The 24,417-nt window shown below is 37.9% G+C and overlaps 1 protein-coding gene across 1 annotated transcript in view; it reads left to right on the top strand.

Moving 5' to 3' along the window:
• The window catches only part of LOC126175520 (teneurin-a), a 192,612-nt gene that overhangs the window by 91,154 nt on the left and 77,041 nt on the right, over nucleotides 1-24,417 (top strand). Inside the window, exons 11-14 of the mRNA XM_049922345.1 lie at nucleotides 4,379-4,621; nucleotides 13,128-13,293; nucleotides 14,570-14,819; nucleotides 22,124-22,359. Of these exons, the coding sequence (XP_049778302.1) occupies nucleotides 4,379-4,621; nucleotides 13,128-13,293; nucleotides 14,570-14,819; nucleotides 22,124-22,359 (895 nt within the window). The remainder of the gene's footprint in view (nucleotides 1-4,378; nucleotides 4,622-13,127; nucleotides 13,294-14,569; nucleotides 14,820-22,123; nucleotides 22,360-24,417) is intronic.

The raw sequence follows: 24,417 nt of genomic DNA, 5'->3' as shown, positions 1-24,417 counted from the left end.
TGTTGACAACATATCTATTGTGGAATTAATGTAATTGTTGGAATATGTTAGTAGGAAACACAGGAATATTAATCACCATGGTGCTGGAAGAACATAGAATATTTTTTTTGTTTCTAGATATACTAGTTCATTGTATAGCGCATTATTCTATGGGGCATTTAATTTGCTGAAAAACTACCCATGTAGATTTGAATCTGTAGGTGACCTTAGAGGAAACAAGGTGTGCATAGTCTCAGGCTTTAATATCATGTTACCATGTAAAATTGGTATGTTTACAGTCTATTTTCCATTTCATACATTATATTCAAAAGGCTTTTTGCACAAAAATCCACAACCACTCATAAGAACAGGAATAAAACAAGAAAATGGGAAAAACAGATGGTATTTTCCATTAATAGATATTTTTTAAAAACCAGTTCGAATTTCCAGGAAACATTGTTGTGACTGCAGAATTTATGTTTGGTATAGTGCTTTTTTGTCCCACTGTATCAAATAAAAGCTGTACACTCATCCTCTTCAGTTCAACAAGTCAATTTTCAATACCCACATAACATCATAATGGGCAAAAAAGTTTTAAGAGCCTTACCCTAGCTGTAATCTTTCAGGACTCAGTAATCAAAGAATTTGTAAAAATATGTCTGTGAGATAACTAAAACATCCAGCAAGCATAATTTAATATGCAAAATGCCTTAAATACATATTTGTTCAGTCTTTGCTCATAAAGAAATCAATGGCATGACTCTTTGTTAATGCTGTGATGCTTGCCACCAGTTTTAATGGTGTCTTGCCTGAATTTCTAGTCACTTCAGTGTTGCAGTTGTCTGTTTTATCTGTGATGTGTAAGCCATTTAGTGACGTTTGCACCATCTGTGACACATGCAAACTGTTTTCCAAATTTAGGCATTTGTAAATTATTGCACAGATCTGGAGATTAATTTTAAAGGAAAAAAAATAAAATAAATGGTGAAAGATGAGTCTGCCAGCAAGAAGTTTCAGGCTACTTAAATCACAGTGAAACTGGCCACTTCATTACTGAGGAATTTGTGTACTGCAGAAAACATCAAGAAGCAGAAGCACTAAATTTTGCTGTGGGACTGTACATGAAATATAAAAGAGAAGATACAGTTGTTGTGTTGTGTGTTGGGCCTGGTGGTCCAGTAGTAAAGCTCATGCCTGGGAATGAAAAGATCATGGGACTGAATCCTGGTTAAACCATGGAATATTTCAGTCTGCATTTAACCTGACCTTCGCCTCTGAATGATATAAAGATTTTCTTCCTTATCTCAGTAGGCTCTCTGGGGTAGGTAAGGATCATGCAGGTTGCCAAAGTGGAGTGCAGTTGAAAGACTTGCACCAGGACATTGAGCCATGCCAACTTATTATTATTGTTATTATTATAGTGTGGTGTCATGTTTGTGTTGTATGATTATGGGTAAAGGAAGTGGGTGAAACTTGGTGCTGACTTACAGCCTACTACTCTTCAATAGCATTAAGGGCACACCAAGTGTAGTGGCCTCATCCGACAAAGAGATCACGATCAAACAATGGAAAATCCTGGATGGAATGTAACAATATTACGAGAAGGAAAATTGGTACTCACCAGATAGTGGAGATGCTGAGTTGTAGATAGGCACAACAAAAAGACTTACAATTAAAGCTTTCGGCCATTAAGGCCTTCGTCAACAGTAGACACACACACACACACACACACACACACACACACACACACACACACACACACACACACAAAACTCAGTTGCCTGAGACTGCAGTTGTGTGTGTGTGTGTGTGTGTCTATTGTTGACAAAGGCCTCAATGGGCGAAAGATATAATTGTGAGTCTTTTTGTTGTGCCTATCAGCAACTCAGCATCTCCACTATATGGTAAAGATCACAATCAAAGTGCACGATGCACTCACTCATGGGACACTGAGGAAAGATTTGAAATTTAATCCAGGATGTTGTCGAAAAAGTCTGATGATCAAGAACTTCTACAGTTCTGCGCATTCTGCTCTTACTGGTGCTGAAAATTTCTTCCCCCACCAGGATCTGAATCAACTACCTCAAAGTTGAGTGTCACCACACAGGATTATGTTAGTGATGTCAGCTATGGAATTGTGTAAAAGTAAAAGCTTACAAAGAGGCTGAATGGCAGGCCAGTGACTACTTTCGGGAGACAAAATTCCAGATACTGCCAATAGACAAAGGCAATATTTTTCTATTTATAGATGTGCCAATCATCCCTAATTGGAATTCTGCCTTCTGAAGGTAAGTTTTCACCAGCCATTCTGTCTCCATAATAATTTAGTGATAAAAAAATATTCTACTAAATGATATACTGTGTAAAATGGTACTAAAAGTCCTGTCTGGGGTAGAAAGGAAACTAGTCTTCATATAGTTGAGATATTGATGGGCTGCCAGACCCATAAACAAGTGTGAAAACATTGCTGGCTCAGCTAGGAAAATGTAGTTGTGCTTATGTATTGTGTTGCTTAGTTGTGTAGGACATTGTTTGAAAATTCAACTGTTTTTTCAAGCTTGTTTACATGCCTGTCAGCTGCTCAGCGCCCCAACAATAGTGTGACTGCCTTTCTTTACTTCCTTCATTATGTATAGGCATTGTATAACAAAGATCAAAACTGAAGGTAGTCTTATGAGTTCTTCATACAAAAATATGAATATTGTTAATTCAAGCATGGGATACAACCACAAATAGAAGGATGTCACTGTTGCCCCCCCTCTCAACTGGCCCCAGCACATACCCAGATAGCACAGTAAGCCGGTTTCAAACTTGTTTCCAGCTGTAAAGTTCAAGTATATAAGCTTGATCAAAGCTGGAATATTCAAGCCTGTTAGCTGGATTCTAGCTTGAAATAAACATCAAAGTTGGCAGAGTTCAAGCTATATTTCAAGCTTGAAATATCAAGCTTGGCTCCAGCCGTATCTACACACGTGGAATACAGCCTGTTTTAAGCTATATAAATATTAATCTGAATTTATTGAACCTAATTAATTACGTTACGTAATATTTAACATTTGTAACATTAACGCACCGAACTGTTTTCTAGTATAAAACAAACTTGTCAACGAACCACAACCATTAACGCGCATCACAAAGGTAAAATGGCCGTAAACGTAACTTTACGTTACGTAATATTTAACATTTGTAACATTAACGTACCGAACTGTTTTCTAGTATAAAACAAACTTGTCAACAAACCACACCCATTAACGCGCGTCACAAAGGTAAAATGGCCGTAAACATAGCAAGGCTCAGAAAAGTAAATAAAATAAGATAAAACAGAACTGGAGACAGCCACACTCAAACCAAACTCCGCGCCGTCATGACGTCACACACAACACCCTTACGTCACGGCTTATAAACGCTTGTGGCGCTTCCCGTGGACGTCTATGGAAGCTATGCTGCGCGCGCATCTGCTGTACAGCCTTCCAGGGAAATTACAGTTTATTTCAAGCTTGGGAAAATTATTTTAATTCAAGCTAAATTTTTACAGCTTGATATAAACTGTGTAACAGGTTCATTTTTCAATCTTGAATTTTCAACTGAACCTAAACTCAATACCAACCTTGAAACAAGCTGTGTAACAGGTTGATTTTTCAATCTTGAATTTTCAACTGAACGTAAACTCAATATCCACCTTGAAATAAGCTTGAGTGCTAGCTGGGTAGGTAATCATCATATCTGAATAGAAAAGATGAAAAGTCCCTTGTGATTTGCGATACACAAAATCATCGTACCTCTGCAATGAAAATAGTTGTGTGCTTATAAGCTACTAAAAAATGTGAGCAGAATTTTAAAAGTAAATAAAAAGATAAGTTAATATTTAAAGTGCTAAATTCATGTCATGCATTAGGTACAGTTACTATCTACCATACAAGTTTATTATGTATATGTAACAAAAATAATAAAAAATTATAAATTCTGGACTTAATGAGCACAGTTATAATTCTTAATTAAACAAGATAATTCAGGAGGCCATTTACCTTTTATGTAAATGGTTTGGTTGATAATATCGTCAACTTTCTAAGATTGTTTGCAGATGATTTGGTGATGCTGTTGTTCGTACATAGCTGCTAATGAGAATTGCTTAAGGTATTTTAAGTCCATCTATGTACCTACTAAAAATACATATTTATTTTACCACATGTATTTCTTTTACTGACTTAAAACATCATCAGTGGTCCAAAATAAAAAAAGATTTTCAACTCTGGTTTGGTTGTAGATCATAAAACAGTTCATTTATAATCTATTGGATATTGGAAAACATGTGTGAACAACATGTTCTGTCAAGGAACTCAAAATTATAGGAATACATATTCCATTATACAAATTGTGGTTCAATATCTTGCTTTTACAGATTCTTCAGGAGAGTATCCGGATTCCAGGATCTGGTCTGCACTTGGTCTATCGCAGCAGCCAGGCCCCGGGATATTTGTCACGTGTCCTAATGCAGCTGACTCATTCAACAATTCCTCCAACCCTTACCCATGTCCATGTACGTGTAGAAATTGAAGGATCAGTTCACACCCGTACTTACGAGGCTGATCCTCATCTCACACACACATTTGCTTGGAACAAGAGAAATGTTTACAAACAAAAGGTATGTTTTGATGCAGAAGGCAACACAATGGACAGGTATATTTTTATTTTATTGAAATAAGTTGGTAGTTACTGTCAGGTTCATTCTCATTTTAGACTTGAATACTTATAGATAATTTTATCATCACAAACGAATTCAATAAACAACTGTTGCCAAAGACCTTAGGATTAATTTGCATTGCAAGGGAGTTCAGGCCAACAATATTCTGAAAATATATTAACAGCACTACAAGCACCATTAACCACAAACTGTCACATATTTGTTGTAACAGTTTTCAGCTTCAGGGACTTTTTTTAGATCATTCAACTTTTCAGTACATCTTTGAAAAGAGCAAGTATAACTACTTCATCTTGTCACATTTCATTGGGTCTCTACACATTCATTCAAAACTCTGCTAAAGATTTCTTGTGACTAGCACAGAGGCTGTGAATAAGCCAGAACTCCTTGCCGTGTAGGTGTTAGCTTTGCCATATTGTGTGTGAGCATCTGTAGAGTTTGGAAAGAAAAAGGAGGAGCCCATAACACGGTCAAGCATTGAGTTGGTCTGTGAGACATGTTCAGATCATCTGGTAGGTAGTGCACTGCCTGTGAAAGGCAGTAGTCTGGCTTCCTTTCTGGGACAGCATTCAGTTTTAACTTGTCATATACAATTATTGTACCATATTGCATAATAATTAATTCTCAATTCATAGACTTTTGGAGGCAGGACTAACAGGAATATAAAATAGCTGAACGTATAATTTTGGTGATTTTATGATACATTTTACCTACTTATTGTGTGAAAGTTGAACTTCTCTTTGGCACCGTGCGTCAAAAGAAAACTTTTCTATGAGGTATGTTTTTGAAGCCTTCATGCTAGGACTTACATTACAAAGACAATGATAATTTTTATCCTCACTCACTCCTTTTTGTGATTATTTACAGAAAACTAAATAAATTTTTGTGATCAGACAAAACAAGACAGAAACTCGAGCTCAAATTTGAGAGTATCAATTAGTAACTTTTTGTGTTATGACTTCAACAATAATACAAAAAATATTAGGATGTGTATCAAGACCAATTAAGTGTGAAACAAGAAAACCAATGTGTTTAGCTTCCTCTGTTTTGGTTAAGGGTTAAGCAATCCAAAAAACAACAGTGCCTTATATGCCATGTAGTACTAAACATAAGAGGAATCTTGTAAAGATTATTAATAATAATGGCTGAAGTAATATATTTTTTCTGTATTTTGATAGTTACCCATAGTCATATCTATTTATGGAAACTGTAAAAATATCCATTTATATCTTAACAACTAGCTCTAACTGTAGTTAAAATGGCAGTTCTGATCTTCTCTAAGTGAAAAACACACTGGACTTGGATTAGATTACAGGGTCAGTCAGTCAAACCTGAAATAAGTCATGTTTTATCTTGGAGTAATAATATTTCATATTTCGCATGCTGATGGAATGAGACCATAACACAGGTTCATTTGTGCAAGAATCAAATGGTAAACTGTCTTTCATTAGTGTTATGTTGGGAAACTTATTTCTTCCATGAAAGAAGTTGATTATAAAATGAATCTACTTGGTGCATATGTACTGAAATATTGCTCACGTGTGTCAGATGTGCATAAAGTTGGAGTAGTAGGTTATATTTAACATGTCTTATAAAGATAAGAGGAAATATCATGAGTTCGGCAGAGATGGATGTTGTTGCAGAATCTGAATAGTTTGCAGAATCTGAATTGTTGCAGAATCTGAATTGATGCATGCTTCATTTTTATGGATGATCTACCAATATACTGTTACTGCCTTGCAGAGGGATTGTGGAAGTCAGAGTAGCTTGTTTACAAATCACAGAGATGGGGATAGATAGTTATCACTCACATGCAGCATCTGCAAATAGAAAAATGAACACCTAAGAAACAATTAAGTGGAAAATGGCTGCAGAGTTCATCGGTCTCATGGGCTGGATTTGTCCACCAATTAGTATTGTGTGAACAGTGAAAAGATCAAGAATGAAGTATTCCTAACTTGATTTTTACACATTGTTTGTCTCCTAGAATTTCCTCTTTTGTAGTTGTCCTGTAATCGTTGATGCTATGAACAGCCGTTAAATAACATACACAACACTTCAAAAACTAATATACGATCACCTGATATTTATTGCCACACAGCAAATTTCAATGATCATCTTGTATTCATGAATTTATACAGTTAATACGTCACAGGCCAACGCTTCACATAATCTAAGAGTGGTTTGACAGAATTTTTAAAGTGGCAAGATATGAACTTACCACTGACTTAACATAGATTGATTATGAGATCACTGATCAGCCCTCACTCCCATAGATTTATTCATTCAGACTAGTGGGTACTGTGTGAACACTATATAGTATCTGCACTCTTTAATTGTTCAAGCTTGACTGTCTGAAGCTTCATGCAGGATGCCTATTTATAGATGCATGTGTTACAGAAAACTATAAATTGGTAAAATACTAAATTAATACATTTTGATTATTAATATAAAACAAAGCAAAATTAGAGGACACAACGAAACAACAGTCAGAAAAGTAATTTTGTTTAACTAAAAGCTGTATAGCTAGCAAATGACAAAATTATCAGCACTGTTTTAAGGGAGAGCAGTTTAATGTAAAAGTTCACTAAAACATATCTTGATGTCTACATTTTCTAACGGAATAATTAATAAACTAACAGGATATAAATGAAAGTATACACTTTCACAAACAGAAAAATCAGGACTACAAAACTTTTGTACCGAATTTTGGAAATAATTACTTTTTAAGGTTGCACCATTTTAGAACTTGAAAGGTTTGAATACAAATAACTATTGAAATATGAAGTTTTTGTAAAAGGTAATGTGTTTGTTGAAAGGCAAAAAATGAGGGTTTTCTGATACCCTTTGTGAATATAAAGGCAAACAACTTTTAGTAGCACTGAAAATTTACTTGCACGTGGTTTACATGTATAATAAATCACAAATATTTATTTGAAGAAAATATATCCATGTGAACTAATTATACTATTGTCATCAGTAATCAGGAAATTACGTAGTGAATAATAAAGGTTTATGAAATATGCCATGGACAAGAATTTAGTCATTTTATGTAACTATATTTATTTTTCCATATAAATCTCTTTTTTCAGTACACATATCGTACACAGGATATTGGACAGAAAACCTTTTTATCTATTGGTTTTTCAAACATCAAACATAAATTATGTAAATTTTTATAACAAATTGGATCTATACAGTTAATAATTACATTTTTTTAAATACTGTATATTTTTTACTTATTTCTACAATTAAAGATACAAATTACATTTTTTCTTGCATGAGATACTGAGAAATTGAATAGTAGCAGTTTTTCAGAAGGTAGGCTGTCACAGAGTTTTTAAAGCTCTGTAGTTCAGGAAGAGATTTTATATATCTTGGTAATCTTTTGTATAATTTTGTTCCTGCATGATATACACCTTTTTGGCATAGTGTAGTGTTACAGTGATTGACATGTATGTCACTGTCTGACTGGGTGCTATAATCATGGACACTTTTGTTTTGAGGAAAAAGGTTTTCTTTTCTCAGTATACCTTTTTTTTAACGTGCATGACTATTTCCAGTATATAAATGCAGGGAATAGGTAAGATCTTTAGATCTTTAAAGAAAGGTTTGCGTGGTTTTATGCTGCTCACTTGTTTCATTATTCTTATAATTGCCTTAATGATTTGGCCTGGTGTACATTTCCCCAGAAAATGATACCATACTTCAGTATTGAATGTATGTGAGCAAAGTATACAGCCCTAACTGTTTCTGCACTAGTATTGTTTCCAAGAATTCTTACTAAATAGCTCAATTTTGCTGGTTTTGAATTTAGGGATGTGATACGAGTGCTCCATTTGAGGTTGTCCTGGATATGAATTCCAAGAAATTTAGTTTCATTGACAACACTAATGATTTTGTTATCTATACGTATTAAGGGTTGTGTCGCATTTTTATTCTGATCTGTGTGGAAATTCATGAGTACCATTTTTTGGGGATTAACTATTAGCCTTTTTCTGGTAAACCCTTCAGACACTTCTTTTGCAGATGCAGTGAGATTTTCTTGTTTACTTCCTTCAAGTAATAGACAGGTGTCATCTGCAAATGGTACAGGTTCAGAATCCCTAACATGTGATGGGAAATCATTAATGTATACCAAAAAAAAGAAGGGGACCTAAAATAGAGCCCTGTGGAACACATGACGTAGTCCACATGGCTCCAAAAGGTGTACCTGGAGTTCATTTCCTTCCATGTACTTAATTACAGTTACCTGAGAATGATATTCCAAATATGATTTAATCCACTGATTTGGCACACCTCATACACCATACCGTTCAAGCTTCCTCAAGAGGACAGAATGATCAATCACATCAAAAGGTTTTGATAGGTCTGGGAATAAGTCTGAGATATTTCTGTGGTTGTCCACTGCATTTAAGACATGGTTTATCAGGTTGAAAGTGGCTGTTTCAGTTGATCACTGTGGTCTGAAGCCATGTTGACATCCAGAAATAATAATATTCCTGTCGAAGAATGTAGTTAGTTGTGAAAGGAACACTTTTTCAATAATTTTCGAAAACCCTAACAGTAGAGAGACAGGCCTATAGTTATCCATATTGCTGATCACCTTTCTTATATAAGGGTATTACTTTTGCCATTTTCAGTTGCAGTGGAAAGACACCACATGATAAGGAAAAATTGCATATGTCTAATAAAGGAGAGAGTATTTGTCTTGCTGTTATTTTTATAATATAATCTGGAATATCATCAATACTAGTTGAATAATTGTTCTTTAGTGAGTGAATGGTATTTAGGAGCTCTGTTGGGCCTATTGAACTGAGGAACATGGATATATTATTTGTTTCAATTAATGTAATTTCTTTCCATGTCTTATTAGGTGGATTTCCAAATTTTTCCTTCACTAATTTTCCAGCAACACTTGCATAATAAGAAATGAAGCTGTTTGCAACTTCCCTAGGGTCAGTGACATTCTTACCATCGAACAATATCACAATATATTTGTGAGTTGTCTTCTTCCCTGAAAGATCCTGCACAGCTTTCCACATGGACTTATTGGATGGCTTCATAATATATTTGTCATTTTCCTTAATTTTTGCCTCTTTTTATGACACGTTTCAAAACTAGCTTGTATTTTTTGAAATGACTAAAAAATTCTGGACTGCTGTCAGTTTTTGACTGCAGAAAAAGTTCCCGCTTTCTTTCTACACAGGATGAAATGTGATTTACAGGTATATTAGTAATTGCAAAAGGTGGTCACTATAGCCGGTATCAAAGTTTTCTAATGTACACTTGTCCAAGTTTACACATACCTGATGAAGGAGAGTGACACTAGTTTTTGTTACATGTGTTGGGGAGCTAACAGTCAGACAAAGATTGTAGGCTTTTATAATATTTAAGAACTTTTCCCTGTGAAGGCTATGGTTCTGAAAGTGTTACAATCTCCACACAGTACCACTGTTTTTCTCAGTTGTCTTGAGTTTGCATAAAGCAAGGTCCAGTTTTTTTTCCATTTTTTTTTTTTTTAAGAAAAAAACACTTATGTTGCCAACAACAGATCTATACACGTATAAAATAATAATTTTTTCAGACATTAACTCAACAGCTGAGATTTCAAAGTCTCTTTCACACTCTAGATGCCTTATATACATTATGGGAAAAAGAAAATATATATATACATTTAAGGAGTATGATTGTAGCAATTGGAGCCATTTCATCATATTATGTCCCAGTTAGTTAAGACAAGTAGAAGGAGGGTAAGAACTGAGAACCTGATGTGGAGTCCAAGTTACTGCAGTCAATAATACAAGGTGTACAAAGTGAAAAGGGTTCACCTCTCATAGAAGAAAATTAAACAAAAGATAGTTCTTCAACATAGTAATAACTCTAAATGTGGAAAACAAAGTTGTATTGAGAAACTGGTGATGGCAAGCACTGACACTGACATTTTAGAGTATCAGATAAGCTGCATTACAATGAATCTTCCTCATTATACACCAGTTGTTTTGCAATAATAGATGAGCATTTCTGTCATATTTTCTGATGTTAATGTATAGGGGTTAGATAGATACTGCCTACAGCAAAATTAAACCCAGTTCTAAGCAAAGAAGGGAAAGCAGAAAGGTGGAAGGAGTATATAGAGGGTCTATACAAGGGCGATGTACTTGAGGACAATATTATGGAAATGGAAGAGGATGTAGATGAAGATGAAATGGGAGATACGATACTGCTTGAAGAGTTTGACACAGCACTGAAAGACCTGAGTCGAAACAAGGCCCCCGGAGTAGACAACATTCCATTGGAACTACTGATGGCCTTGGGAGAGCCAGTCCTGACAAAACTCTACCATCTGGTGAGCAAGATGTATGAAACAGGTGAAATACCCTCAGACTTCAAGAAGAGTATAATAATTCCAATCCCAGAGAAAGCAGGTGTTGACAGATGTGAAAATTACCGAACAATCAGTTTAATAAGCCACAGCTGCAAAATACTAACACGAATTCTTTACAGACGAATGGAAAAACTAGTAGAAGCCGACCTCGGGGAAGATCAGTTTGGATTCCGTAGAAATACTGGAACACATGAGGCAATACTGACCTTACGACTTATCTTAGAAGAAAGATTAAGGAAAGGCAAACCTACGTTTCTAGCATTTGTAAACATAGAGAAAGCTTTTGACAATGTTGACTGGAATACTCTCTTTCAAATTCTAAACGTGGCAGGGGTAAAATACAGGGAGCGAAAGGCTATTTATAATTTGTACAGAAACCAGATGGCAGTTATAAGAGTCGAGGGACATGAAAGGGAAGCAGTTGTTGGGAAGGGAGTAAGACAGGGTTGTAGCCTCTCCCCGATGTTATTCTATCTGTATATTGAGCAAGTAGTAAAGGAAACAAAAGAAAATTCGGAGTAGGTATTAAAATCCATGGAGAAGAAATAAAAACTTTGAGGTTCGCCGATGACATTGCAATTCTGTCAGAGACAGCAAAGGACTTGGAAGAGCAGTTGAATGGAATGGATAGCGCCTTGAAAGGAGGATATAAGATGAACATCAACAAAAGCAAAACGAGGATAATGGAATGTAGTTGAATTAAGTCGGGTGATGCTGAGGGAATTAGATTAGGAAGTGAGACACTTAAAGTAGTAAAGGAGTTTTGCTATTTGGGGAGCAAAATTACCGATGATGGTCGAAGTAGAAGATATAAAATGTAGACTGGCAATGGCAAGGAAAGCGTTTCTGAAGAAGAGAAATTTGTTACCATCGAGTATAGATTTAAGTGTCAGGAAGTCATTTCTTAAAGTATTTGTATGGAGTGTAGCCATGTATGGAAGTGAAACATGGACGATAAATAGTTTAGACAAGAAGAGAATAGAAGCTTTTGAAATGTGGTGCTACAGAAAAATGCTGAAGATTAGGTGGGTAGATCACATAACTAATGAGGAAGTATTGAATAGAATTGGGGAGAAGAGAAGTTTGTGGCACAACTTGACCAGAAGAAGGGATTGGTTGGTAGGACATGTTCTGAGGCATCAAGGGATCACCAATTTAGTATTGGAGGGCAGCGTGGAGGGTAAAAATCGTAGAGGGAGGCCAACAGATGAATATACTAAGCAGATTCAGAAGGATGTAGGTTGCAGTAGGTACTGGGAGATGAAGAAGCTTGCACAGGATAGAGTAGCATGGAGAGCTGCATCAAACCAGTCTCAGGACTGAAGACCACAACAGCAACAATGTGTACAATAATGTAACTAAGCAGCTTCACAGCCGGTCGGAGTGGCCGAGTGGTTAAAGGCGCTACAGTCTGAAACCGCACGACCGCTACGGTCGCAGATTCGAATCCTGCCTCGGGCATGGATTTGTGTGATGTCCTTAGGTTAGTTAGGTTTAAGTAGTTCTAAGTTCTAGGGGACTTATGACCACAGCAGTTGAGTCCCATAGTGCTCAGAGCCATTTGAACCATTTGAATCAGCTTCACATTCCAAAGTCCTTTTTGCGCTCTGCTACATCTGATTTCACACCTTTTTCTCCTTTCTCTTACGCTTTTCTCCAGTGAAATAAAAATATACATCTTTCGTTCCTGAGTTAAACTCTTCGTCTCACTTTGTTTCCAGTGGGTGTATTTGGGAGGGGCTTTCCAGTTCAGGCATTCACTTCACAACTGAAATTATACTGCCCTGGGCAAAAATATTTACCCATGGTATTGTCTGTGTATTTTTTAGTGTGTTTAAAAAGAGCTAAATTGATGACTTTGGATGTACCAAATGAAAAGTGACCACTAAATTCTAAAATCACAATTAAGTATAGATATTTTTTATTTAAATTCAAGAGCCCATTGGTGCCTGTATAAATATGAAAATAACTTTATGTCTCTTGAATGACAAGTTTTAATGAATATCCTACATATTTCATTTACTTTATTCTATTGTAAATGGATCTGTTATGTTTTGACAGGTATATGGGGTTGCTCAAGCCAAAATATCTGTAGGTTACCAGTACTCCAGCTGCCCTGCAGTAATTTGGGAAACACAAACTGCAATGTTGCAGGGTTTTGATGTTGACATATCTGATGTGGGTGGTTGGAGCCTTGACATTCATCACCACTACAATTTTCATGAAGGTTAGTTTCTTAGCAAATTGCTCAGTAGATTTGTTTTATAAGGTGCATAAAAATACACACTTTATTCCAATAATAAATGTTTTTGTCTTTCTTGGAAATATATGATGTTGGGTATAAGAATGAGATTTACTCGTGTAGACTTAAAATTCTTAATGATGTTTTTTAACCTGTGTAGGTGTTGTCACTAAACTGTGATGGGACAGTAATAGTCAACTTGCGGATAGTCAGTTTGATTTCCAATAGTTAAAGACAATTTCCTCACTGAAATATGGTCACAAGAGAAAGTGGGGGTGGCAGGGTATACCTTGCAGTGATAAGATTGTGTGCCATTGACATTGGTTAATTTCCCAATATAATGCTAGATTTACACTTCTGAATTCCTTTTCTTTCCATACTCTTTCTTCTACTTGAAACTCATACATAATTTAAAAAAAAAAAAAAAAAAACATATCAATCCAATCCAAGCTCCTAAGTCAAATCATTTTAACTTTATAGTTATGCAGTTCACAAACTTATGTGATACAGATGACTGTAAGATGTTATTGTGTAGTATAATTTTGTAATTTTATCATTAGATGTATGGAAGATAATGTACTCTCAGCATGAGAGAGTATAAAAAGGGAGAAATTTCTTGATAAATTGTTTTTTTGAAATCATTGAGGTTTTTGTGGTAGGTTCCTCATTTGTTGCCTTCTCATATTGTTTTTACGATCTTTGCCCAATGGATTTTTGTTTTTCTGATGTTTTGCTATCATTAGTGACTGGAATTGTTGAAAGTTCACTCTCTACTACAGTTGGTGGACTCCAGTGACAGAGCTCTGAAAAATAATAAGACAACCATTGACTTACTATCTGAAGAAGAATGTCATTGGAAAGCACAGCAATCTGTTGTTAACCAGATTGATGCTTCAGTAAATGAGGTTCCAAAATATCTATTTCCCTTAACAGGCAGTGACGTAGCAAAAATTCTTTTTACATTTCACTATTTTCAACTTTTTGTTTTAACAGTCTTTATGTTATACAAAGGAGAACAAGGCATGGAACCTTTGATGGAAAAATCCTGAACAATATGCTCAATAAAATTACAGTATTCGTGAACAGTATTACATTTAACTTTGGTTAGTGAAAAGATTGGCCAATTTTAGAGTTAATGACAAAATACTAATATAAATATAATGTTGTTACTGTGTCTTTGTCTTTGAGATAAGGTGGCAAGTACAACTAACTGAAGAGAAAAAGTTTGGTTTCACATGCATTGTATTTACACTTTATGCAGGTATTCTACAAAAAGGAGATGGGTCGACTTTACATTATAAGCAGTACCCTCGAACTGTGAAAGTGGTTATGGGAACAGGACTGCAGAGACCACTCCAGTGTTCAGATTGCAATGGTGTTGCAAAGGATGCTCGCTTGCTCACCCCAGTAGCTCTTGCAAGTGGCCCTGATGGCAGTTTGTACGTGGGTGATTTCAACCTTGTTCGCCGTGTTACACCAGAAGGAAATGTATTTACAGTTTTGCAGCTAAGGTATGAGTTTTCCAAAGCAATCTTCCTTAAGTATTTTAGTTAGTTATTTTATTGCGCTTGTTGACCTTGTCAACAGCACAGTTCCATCGTGATATTTAAGGCTGCATAGTTTCCATATAACACACTGCTATTTTACTCTTCATAGAACCCAATGAATGTTTTGAGTATAGAAAAACAAGAATAATTACAATTTTAGTAACCCACCCAGAGTGAGGTGGTGTGGTAGTTAAACACTGGACTTACATTTGAGAAGACAGCAGTTCCAATCCTGTCCAGCCACCCAACTCTGTAGATTCCCTAAATTGCACAAGACAAATGCTTAGATAGTTGACTTGAAGAGGGCATCACTAATTTCCTTTCCAAACCTTCCTCAGTCTGAGCTCTTGGTTGCTCTCCAGTGATCTTATCTTTCTTGCAGTAACAAGTTACACTTCTCAATCATTCATGTAGCCATAATTACTAGAGCATACTGGAAAGTAATGAGTCTGAATTTTTTATTCTATTCTCAATATAGGTTGAGGTATTACACATCGTGTATATTACTCGATCGGCTTTCCTGCTTCATTGACATGAGTTGCAACCCTCTGCTGCTGGCGGACTGTGAATTTTAGCCTGTAACATGCCATTTTGTAGCATAACTATGTCAGTGCTTGAGAAGCTGTGTAACATAAATGAGTTTCTAACTACAGAAAATGTACTTGCAACTGAAATCTGTAGAAGAATGTAAGCTGTGTTGGCGGTGATTGTATCAACATCAGTAATGTGTGATGTTGGGTTGCTCATGCTCGTAATGAAGGGAACGATGGTGGTGATCTCAACATGTGAGACAGAGCTCAGACTGGATGACTTTGTACCATCTGATATTCATGTGTTTCCAAAACTTACAGAACACTTTTGAGGACTTCACTTGGATAGTGATGCAGTGGTGCAAGCAACATTCTACAGTGACAATATCAACAAACTGATCTCTCCACAATCCCGGATCTGTGATATTTCTGAACCCGGGAAAAACTTCATAATGGCACAACCTCCTCTCCCCTCCCACTCCTCGAGCATTTGAGATAGGGTGTCAAAAATTTTAAAAAATCAAGTTTTCAAAAATATGTTCATTTTGTAGCACCTTTTCACACAGCATTCTTCTACTGCTTAAATTGTATATCGCTCTGTGGAATTCAAATGTGCATATTTTGTAATGGAAGCCATCAAACCTATATTCAGGACAGTGAAAATTAAAATGTTTATATATATGATGATGTGACTTACCAAATGAAAGTGCTGGCAGGTCGATAGACACACAAACATACACACAAAATTCTAGCTTTCGCAACCAACGGCTGCTTCGTCAGGAAAGAGGGAAGGAGAGGGAAAGAGGAAAGGATGTGGGTTTTAAGGGAGAGGGTAAGGAGTCATTCCAATCCCGGGAGCGGAAAGACTTACCTTAGGGGGAAAAAAGGACAGGTATACACTCGCACACACACACACACACACACACACACACACACACACACACATATCCATCCGCACATACACAGACACAAGCAGACATTTGTAAAGGCAAAGAGTTTGGGCAGAGATGTCAGTTGAGGCGGAAGTAAAGAGGCAAAGAAGTTGTTGAAAGACAGGTGAGGTATGAGTGGCGGCAACTTGAAATTAGCGGAGGTTGAGGCCTGGCGGATAACGGGAAGAGAGGATATACTGAAGGGCAAGTTCTCATCTCCGGAGTTCTGACAGGTTGGTGTTAATGGGAAGTATCCAGATAACCCGGACGGTTTAACACTGTGCCAAGATGTGCTGGCCGTACACCAAGGCATGTTTAGCCACAGGGTGATCCTCATTACCAACAAACACTGTCTGCCTGTGTCCATTCATGCGAATGGACAGTTTGTTGCTGGTCATTCCCACATAGAACGCTTCACAGTGTAGGCAGGTCAGTTGGTAAATCACGTGGGTGCTTTCACACGTGGCTCTGCCTTTGATCGTGTACACCTTCCGGGTTACAGGACTGGAGTAGGTGGTGGTGGGAGGGTGCATGGGACAGGTTTTACACCGGGGGCGGTTGCAAGGGTAGGAGCCAGAGGGTAGGGAAGGTGGTTTGGGGATTTCATAGGGATGAACTAAGAGGTTACGAAGATTAGGTGGACGGCAGAAAGACACTCTTGGTGGAGTGGGGAGGATTTCATGAAGGACGGATCTCATTTCAGTGCAGGATTTGAGGAAGTCGTATCCCTGCTGGAGAGCCACATTCAGAGTCTGATCCAGTCCCGGAAAGTATCCTGTCACAAGTGGGGCACTTTTGTGGTTCTTCTGTGGGAGGTTCTGGGTTTGAAGGGATGAGGAAGTGGCTCTGGTTATTTGCTTCTGTACCAGGTTGGGAGGGTAGTTGCGGGATGCAAAAGCTGTTTTCAGGTTGTTGGTGTAATGGTTCAGGGATTCCGGACTGGAGCAGATTCGTTAGCCACGAAGACCTAGGCTGTAGGGAAGGGACCGTTTGATGTGGAATGGGTGGCAGCTGTCATAATGGAGGTACTGTTGCTTGTTGGTGGGTTTGATGTGGACGGATGTGTGAAGCTGGTCATTGGACAGATGGAGGTCAACGTCAAGGAAAGTGGCCTGGGATTTAGAGTAGGACCAGGTGAATCTGATGGAACCAAAGCAGTTGAGGTTGGAGAGGAAATTCTGGAGTTCTTCTTCACTATGAGTCCAGATCATGAAGATATCATCAATAAATCTGTACCAAACTTTGGGTTTGCAGGCCTGGGTAACCAAGAAGGCTTCCTCTAAGCGACCCATGAATAGGTTGGCGTACGAGGGGGCCATCCTGGTACCCATGGCTGTTCCCTTTAATTGTTGGTATGTCTGGCCTTCAAAAGTGAAGAAGTTGTGGGTCAGGATGAAGCTGGCTAAGGTAATGAGGAAAGAGGTTTTAGGTAGAGTGGCAGGTGATCGGCGTGAAAGGAAGTGCTCCATCACAGCGAGGCCCTGGACATGCGGAATATTTGTGTATAAGGAAGTGGCATCAATGGTTACAAGGATGGTTTCTGGGGGTAACAGACTGGGTAAGGATTCCAGGCGTTCGAGAAAGTGATTGGTATCTTTGATGAAGGATGGGAGACTGCATGTAATGGGTTGAACGTGTTGATCTACGTAGGCAGAGATACGTTCTGTGGGGGCTTGGTAACCAGCTACAATGGGGTGGCCGGGATTATTGGGTTTGTGAGTTTTAGGAAGAAGGTAGAAGGTAGGGGTGGGGGGAGTGTTGGTGGGGTCAGGAGGTTGATGGAGTCAGGTGAAAGGTTTTGTAGGGGGCCTAAGGTTCTGAGGATTCCTTGAAGCTCCGCCTGGACAGCAGGAATGGGATTACCTTGGCAAACTTTGTATGTGGTGTTGTCTGAAAGCTGACGCGGTCCCTCAGCCACATGCTCCCGACGATCAACTACCACTGTCGTGGAACCCTTGTCCGCCGGAAGAATGACGATGGAACTGTCAGCCTTCAGATCACGGATAGCTTGGGCTTCAGCAGTGGTAATGTTGGGAGTAGGATTAAGGTTTTTTATGAAGGATTGAGAGGCAAGGCTGGAAGTCAGAAATTCCTGGAAGGTTTGGAGGGGGTGATTTTGAGGAAGAGGAGGTGGGTCCCGCTGTGATGGAGGACGGAACTGTTCCAGACAGGGTTCAATTTGGATAGTGTCTTGGGGAGTTGGATCATTAGGAGTAGGATTAGGATCATTTTTCTTCGTGGCAAAGTGATATTTCCAGCAGAGAGTACGAGTGTAGGACAGTAAATCTTTGACGAGGGCTGTTTGGTTGAATCTGGGAGTGGGGCTGAAGGTGAGGCCTTTGGATAGGACAGAGGTTTCGGATTGGGAGAGAGGTTTGGAGGAAAGGTTAACTACTGAATTAGGGTGTTGTGGTTCCAGATTGTGTTGATTGGAATTTTGAGGTTTTGGAGGGAGTGGAGCTGGAAGTGGGAGATTGAGTAGATGGGAGAGACTGGGTTTGTGTGCAATGAGAGGAGGTTGAGGTTTGCTGGAAAGGTTGTGAAGGGTGAGTGAGTTGCCTTTCTGGAGGTGGGAAAGCAGGAGATTGGATAGTTTTTTAAGGTGGAGGGTGGCATGCTGTTCTAATTTGCGGTTGGCCTGTAGGAGGATGCTCTGAACAGCTGGTGTGGATGTGGGAGAGGAAAGATTGAGGACTTTTATTAAGGATAGGAGTTGACGGGTGTGTTCATTGGCTGAGTTGATGTGTAGGTGAAGGATTAGGCAGGTGAGGGCGATGGATTGTTCAGTTTGGAACTGGTATAGGGACTGATGGAAAGAAGGGTTGCAGCCAGAGATGGGAACTTTGAGTGTGAGGCCTTTGGGGGTAATGCCAAATGTCAGACAAGCCTGAGAAAATAAAATATGGGAGTGTAATCTGGCTAGGGCGAAGGCATGTTTGCGGAGGGAATGTAAATAAAACTTAATGGGGTCGTTGTGGGGGTGTTGTAAGGGTGACATGGTATTAGAAGGTGGAAAGTGTAACATGAGGCTGAAATGAAAATGAAAATAAAAATAAGCTTATTCTCCAGTTAACTTCACTAACCCTGCCAGATTCACTGGTTCAGTTATCCTGCATCTATTCTCCTGTTAGGCATTGTTACGTGTTCATACAAAGGACAACATCCAGCTCTTCTTTCATGTCTTTTAAGAACAACATCCAGCTCTTCTTCCATGTCTTTTCTGTTGCATTTCCATGATTCAGTGGTTCCACCTGATGAATTCCTCTGTTGTAACATCTCTTACCAGAACTTCTGTAACTCCTTGTATTAGGTGTGAGATTGTGTTATCTACTGTTGTGTTAGGATTCATTGTATGACGTAGGGCCAAAACATTCTATATTTAGGACTGTGCCATTTGCCCATGATGTTGGGCCCTGTTTTTTAATTGTTCTTCTGATAAGTGGGCTTGCTGCTGATTGTCACTAAATGTTTCCTTCAGTTTGGCCTGGAATTTGTCCGAGCTACTGAGCCTCTCTTTGTTGTTCTTGAGATGCTGGTTGATGTGCTGTCCTAGTAAAAGTACAAATTTGTGAAACACACCATGTCATCCCACCTATTGTATTTGATGACTTGGTGAAATCCCTCCAGCCATGTTGTTGGGTCATGACCTGTGTCTCCAGAAAACACTGAGGGATACCTCATGTGTAACTGACTTATTGCTGTATTAGAATTCATTTTGTTCTAGATATAAGCTTTATAAGAATTGTGTACTGCTTGTATTTGGATTCCTGTCCAAGTAGGCAATGGCTCTTAAATTGTCTGATTGGGGCCATGGCGGTGTAGTTGTTTTGAAGTACCTGGCATGTCCACCAAACTATGTCACATCTAAACTTCAATCAAGCCCAAATCTGAAGCCAGGCTCATCAATGAAGTTCAACACTAAGTCCTGAAATCACATTTATTACTGAACCAACATGCAGCCAGAACAGAACTTATCTCCTGAACTTAGAATGCAGCTGTTTATACTGACATAAAATATTCCAAAATATACAAACTTTACAAACATAAGATATTTCAAGAAACTTCCAGAAATGATAAAATCTGAGTAACAGATAATTGGGGTTTGCTCTGGCAACCGACAGCATACTGGTCAGTGACACTAACCACTACACTACTCTACTTACACTATAGAGCTCGCAGCAATACCGGTAGACACAAACTTTTCTCCTGAATTTCCTACTAGTGAAAACTGCATGGAAATTCCTGCCGTAGTTCCTGAGATTAATCTTCAACATACAGTCAGAAAAAACACATAAAGTTAGTAATGTGTATAAATTTTAAGTAATTAATTGATTATTATTGTATGCCATTACTAGGGACTGGAAAGTGTAACATCTATTTTTTTGTAAAATTCACATCTAGTTTTTGCAAAATTCATGTCTGTTTTTGTCGAAATTTGCATCTATTTTTGTTTGTTTGTAAATGATTAGACGCACAAATTTAAAAGTTTGTTGTGCTACATGAGTGAAGACAAACAAAGCCTTAGTTCTCTGAAATTGACTGTTAAGTGCTGATTGGGAACTTTTTGACTGCAAAAACTTGGACACCATTTTCTTCTGAAATGGCCTTCGTTCGGCTGTATTTAAGCTTTCAAAATTCGTTGTTCTACTGAAAAGCAGCAGCATTTTCCCACCAGTGAACTGAATGCATCACCGATTTAAGGGGTTTCTAGACATTATTTGCTTTTTCGTGCCCAATTCGGTGATTATAAAATCTGCAGGCTATTAATTTCTACTTTTTGTGGGAATTGATAGCCGTGTGACCCATGCTTGTTTACACTACAGATAGAACTGACAAAACACTAAGCATAGAAGTAGAACTAAACATACGGTAACTATATTTTAACATTAGGGAAAGAATTTCAGAGTAGTCAAAAAATGTTATAGATTTTGTTTCCCAGTCACGATAGCACAGAGTGCGGGCACTTTAGGCTATAGTAGCCGATGGCCATGTGCATAAACAAACTATAACTTGAGCGCCAGTGTGTGTGTGGCGGTGGGGGATCGCCGATCTCTTCTGGTGTTGTAAGGGCCATTATCAAAATCTGGGACAGACCAAGATTACTTGCTTCACTTATCTTCAAAATAAGAACAGAAAACAACTAGCAATGCACAACACAAAGCATTTGGGGACAGTTATTGTGCAATTGCTTTTAGAAGTTAGCAGAGTATTGTCAACAACATAGTTCAGGCCTGACCCCAAGTGGTATTCAATGCAACTGCAGTTCAAAACATCTGCCACATAAATTGTCACCTTAAGAGTGTCCACATTAAACTATCTTTTGAACCTCAGCTAAGAAACAACCATAGGCATTTCTTTGTTATAAAATGCTATGTCCCACAGCTGAGTACTGCATTACATTACACTGTGTAATTTAGGTAGACCAGTCAATCGCCGACAGCTGGCATGGCACCAGATTATTCAGCACATTGCTATGGCATTGGTTTGTACACTTATTATTTTGCAAACGCACTTTATCTTTCAAACTGGGCTCCATCAGATGATGTACAATATCAGTAACTGAATATTGGTTAAGTTTTCGATATTTATATTCAGAAAATAAAGCTCTTTCCAACTATCTCTGATAAAATAGTTCATCTGGATACAGTTCACTATGAAATAGCATCTATTAAGCAATTTTGCATTTTGAAGTGGAATTCATAACTATTTCGCATTTATCACAAAATGTGAATTTTTCTGGTCCCTAGTCATTACTGAGTATCTCACTATACCTCGATTTAAATCATATATGTATATTTTTTTCCAGTGCAACACAGGTGTCGTACCAGTATTACTTGAGTGTTTCTCCTGCTGATGGTCACTTGTATATATCTGACCCAGAACGGCATCAAGTTCTTAGAGTGCTATCTGTTGAGCCAATACAAGATCCAGGAATTAATTGGGAGCCTGTTGTAGGATCTGGTGAGCGATGCATTCCAGGAGATGAAACTCATTGTGGTGATGAGGGCCCAGCTCGTGAAGCAAAGCTTGCACATCCTAAAGGTATTTTTTGTATGGTTTTGTGTAGGTACTACATATTTAATATCCATTTTTAAAGGTCAGATTAAATTTGTAAGCATTTTATTCAGTGCCATCTTATTAATGATACAGGGTACTTATAAATGGTGGAAAAATAAAAAAATGGCTTTATTAAATTCTGTAGTGTTTCCTTATTATGTTGATATATACATTATAGGGTTTCAAATGAAAAGTGACCTATACATACCAAATTTTAAAGTTACGGTCACGTATGCTGCCATACCCCCTTTATTTCTGTTACAGAAACCAGTATTATTTCGAAAATAACTGTGAACTTTCTGTTTCCAGCGATTATATGTATGATGCATTCTATATGTTGGTAACAGTCCATGTTTCTAGTGTCTGTAAATGATTATCTTTGCTAGTATTTACTTTTGTTTCGCTGAAGCAGTTTGTTCACATGTTACTGAATGTTTATTTCTTAAGTGCTACATATATTTGTGGAAGTACATTTCGTTTAGTGTGCATTAAATATGAAGTATGCCACACATCAAGAAATTCAATAAAAGGAAATTGCGTAGTAACCAGTTCAGAAACAAAGCAAGCCACATTGTTGAAAGTAACGTACGTATCAGCTCGTCAGGGAAGAAAATCTCACATGGCACGCCTCCTGGTGATTCAAATTTTTGTGTTAACAATGACGCTGTTTGTAGTGGATTTGTTGTTGTTGTTGTGGGCATCTTATCTTCTTTGATAAAGGAAGTGGCAAAATGTAAACAATGTGATGGTGTATGTCATCTAGAAATAACTGAATAACAAGTAGCAGGAAGGCTTTAGCATCAAAATTAGTTGTTCTGTGTAGATCCTGCAATAAATCCACCTCGAAAATGACTTTAACATTGTGCATAATTCATATGATGTGAAGCTGAAGTTAGTGTATGCAATGTGTGCAATAGGAAAAGGAAAAAAGGCTGCTCAAACATTTTGTGGTTTGATGGTCCTTCCTCCTCCTCCCAGTAGGTTCAGTAAGTACATAAAAATACCTCTAGGTGTCTTGACAGTTGTGTCTAAAGCATCTATGAAACATGGAGTAGAAGAAACTGTAAATATTAGTGTAACCAGGGACATTGGTGTTGCACTTGATGGGACATGGCAATGTCGAGGGCATTGTTCCTTGAATGGTGTTGTAAGTGCTACTTCTCTGGAGAATGGAAAAGTTGTTGATGTTGAGTGCTTATCTAAGTACTGCCACACCTGCCATGGTAACACTGAAGGACATATCGAACATCAGTGTCCTAAGAATTATGATGGTTACAGTGGAGGTATGGAGTGCGATGGAGCTCTAAAAATATTTCAGAGGCCGGTGCCCATTTATAACGTTAGATATACGAAGTATCTAGGCAATGGGGACTCTAAAGCTTTCTATAAAATTAACCAGTTCAATGTTTATGGTGATACCTTGGTAACAAAACTGGAGTGTTGTGGACATGTGTAAAAGAGGATGAGTGCTAGAATGAGGAAGCTACAAAGAGAAACGAAAGAAAAGGTGATATCCGATGGAAAATCTGTATCCGGCCGAGGCAGATTGACAGAAACTGAAATGGACCTTCTTCAGAGTTATTATGGATTGGCCATTAGATGATCTGCACCTCTGAATGTAGTTTCAGCAATGAGAAATGCCGTATGGGTCACTTACTTTCATAAATTGTCCACAGATGACCACCCTGTTCACGGACTTTGCCCTAAAGGAGCAGATTCTTGGTGTGGTTTCCAAAAAGCAAAAGAAAGTGGTCAAATATACCATCATAACCATTCTCTTCCTGAGTCTGTTATGAATGAAATAAAACCAAATTTTAGAGACCTGAGTGACCCTGTTTTCCTTTGTAAATGGCTTCATGGGGGCACTCAGAATACAAATGAAAGTTTCAACCATTGCATATGGGAAAGATTACCCAAGAATGTTTTCGTAGGACAAAATACATTAAAAGTTGGTGTACTAGACACAGTGATATGTTTCAATGATGGAGTGATAGGAAGGTTGGAAGTCCTGAGAAATTTAGGTATAAAATGTGGCTCTAATAT

Source organism: Schistocerca cancellata, chromosome 3 (assembly GCF_023864275.1).
Source record: "Schistocerca cancellata isolate TAMUIC-IGC-003103 chromosome 3, iqSchCanc2.1, whole genome shotgun sequence".
NCBI lineage: Eukaryota > Metazoa > Arthropoda > Insecta > Orthoptera > Acrididae > Schistocerca > Schistocerca cancellata.
This window is presented reverse-complemented; position numbering and strand designations above follow the sequence as displayed.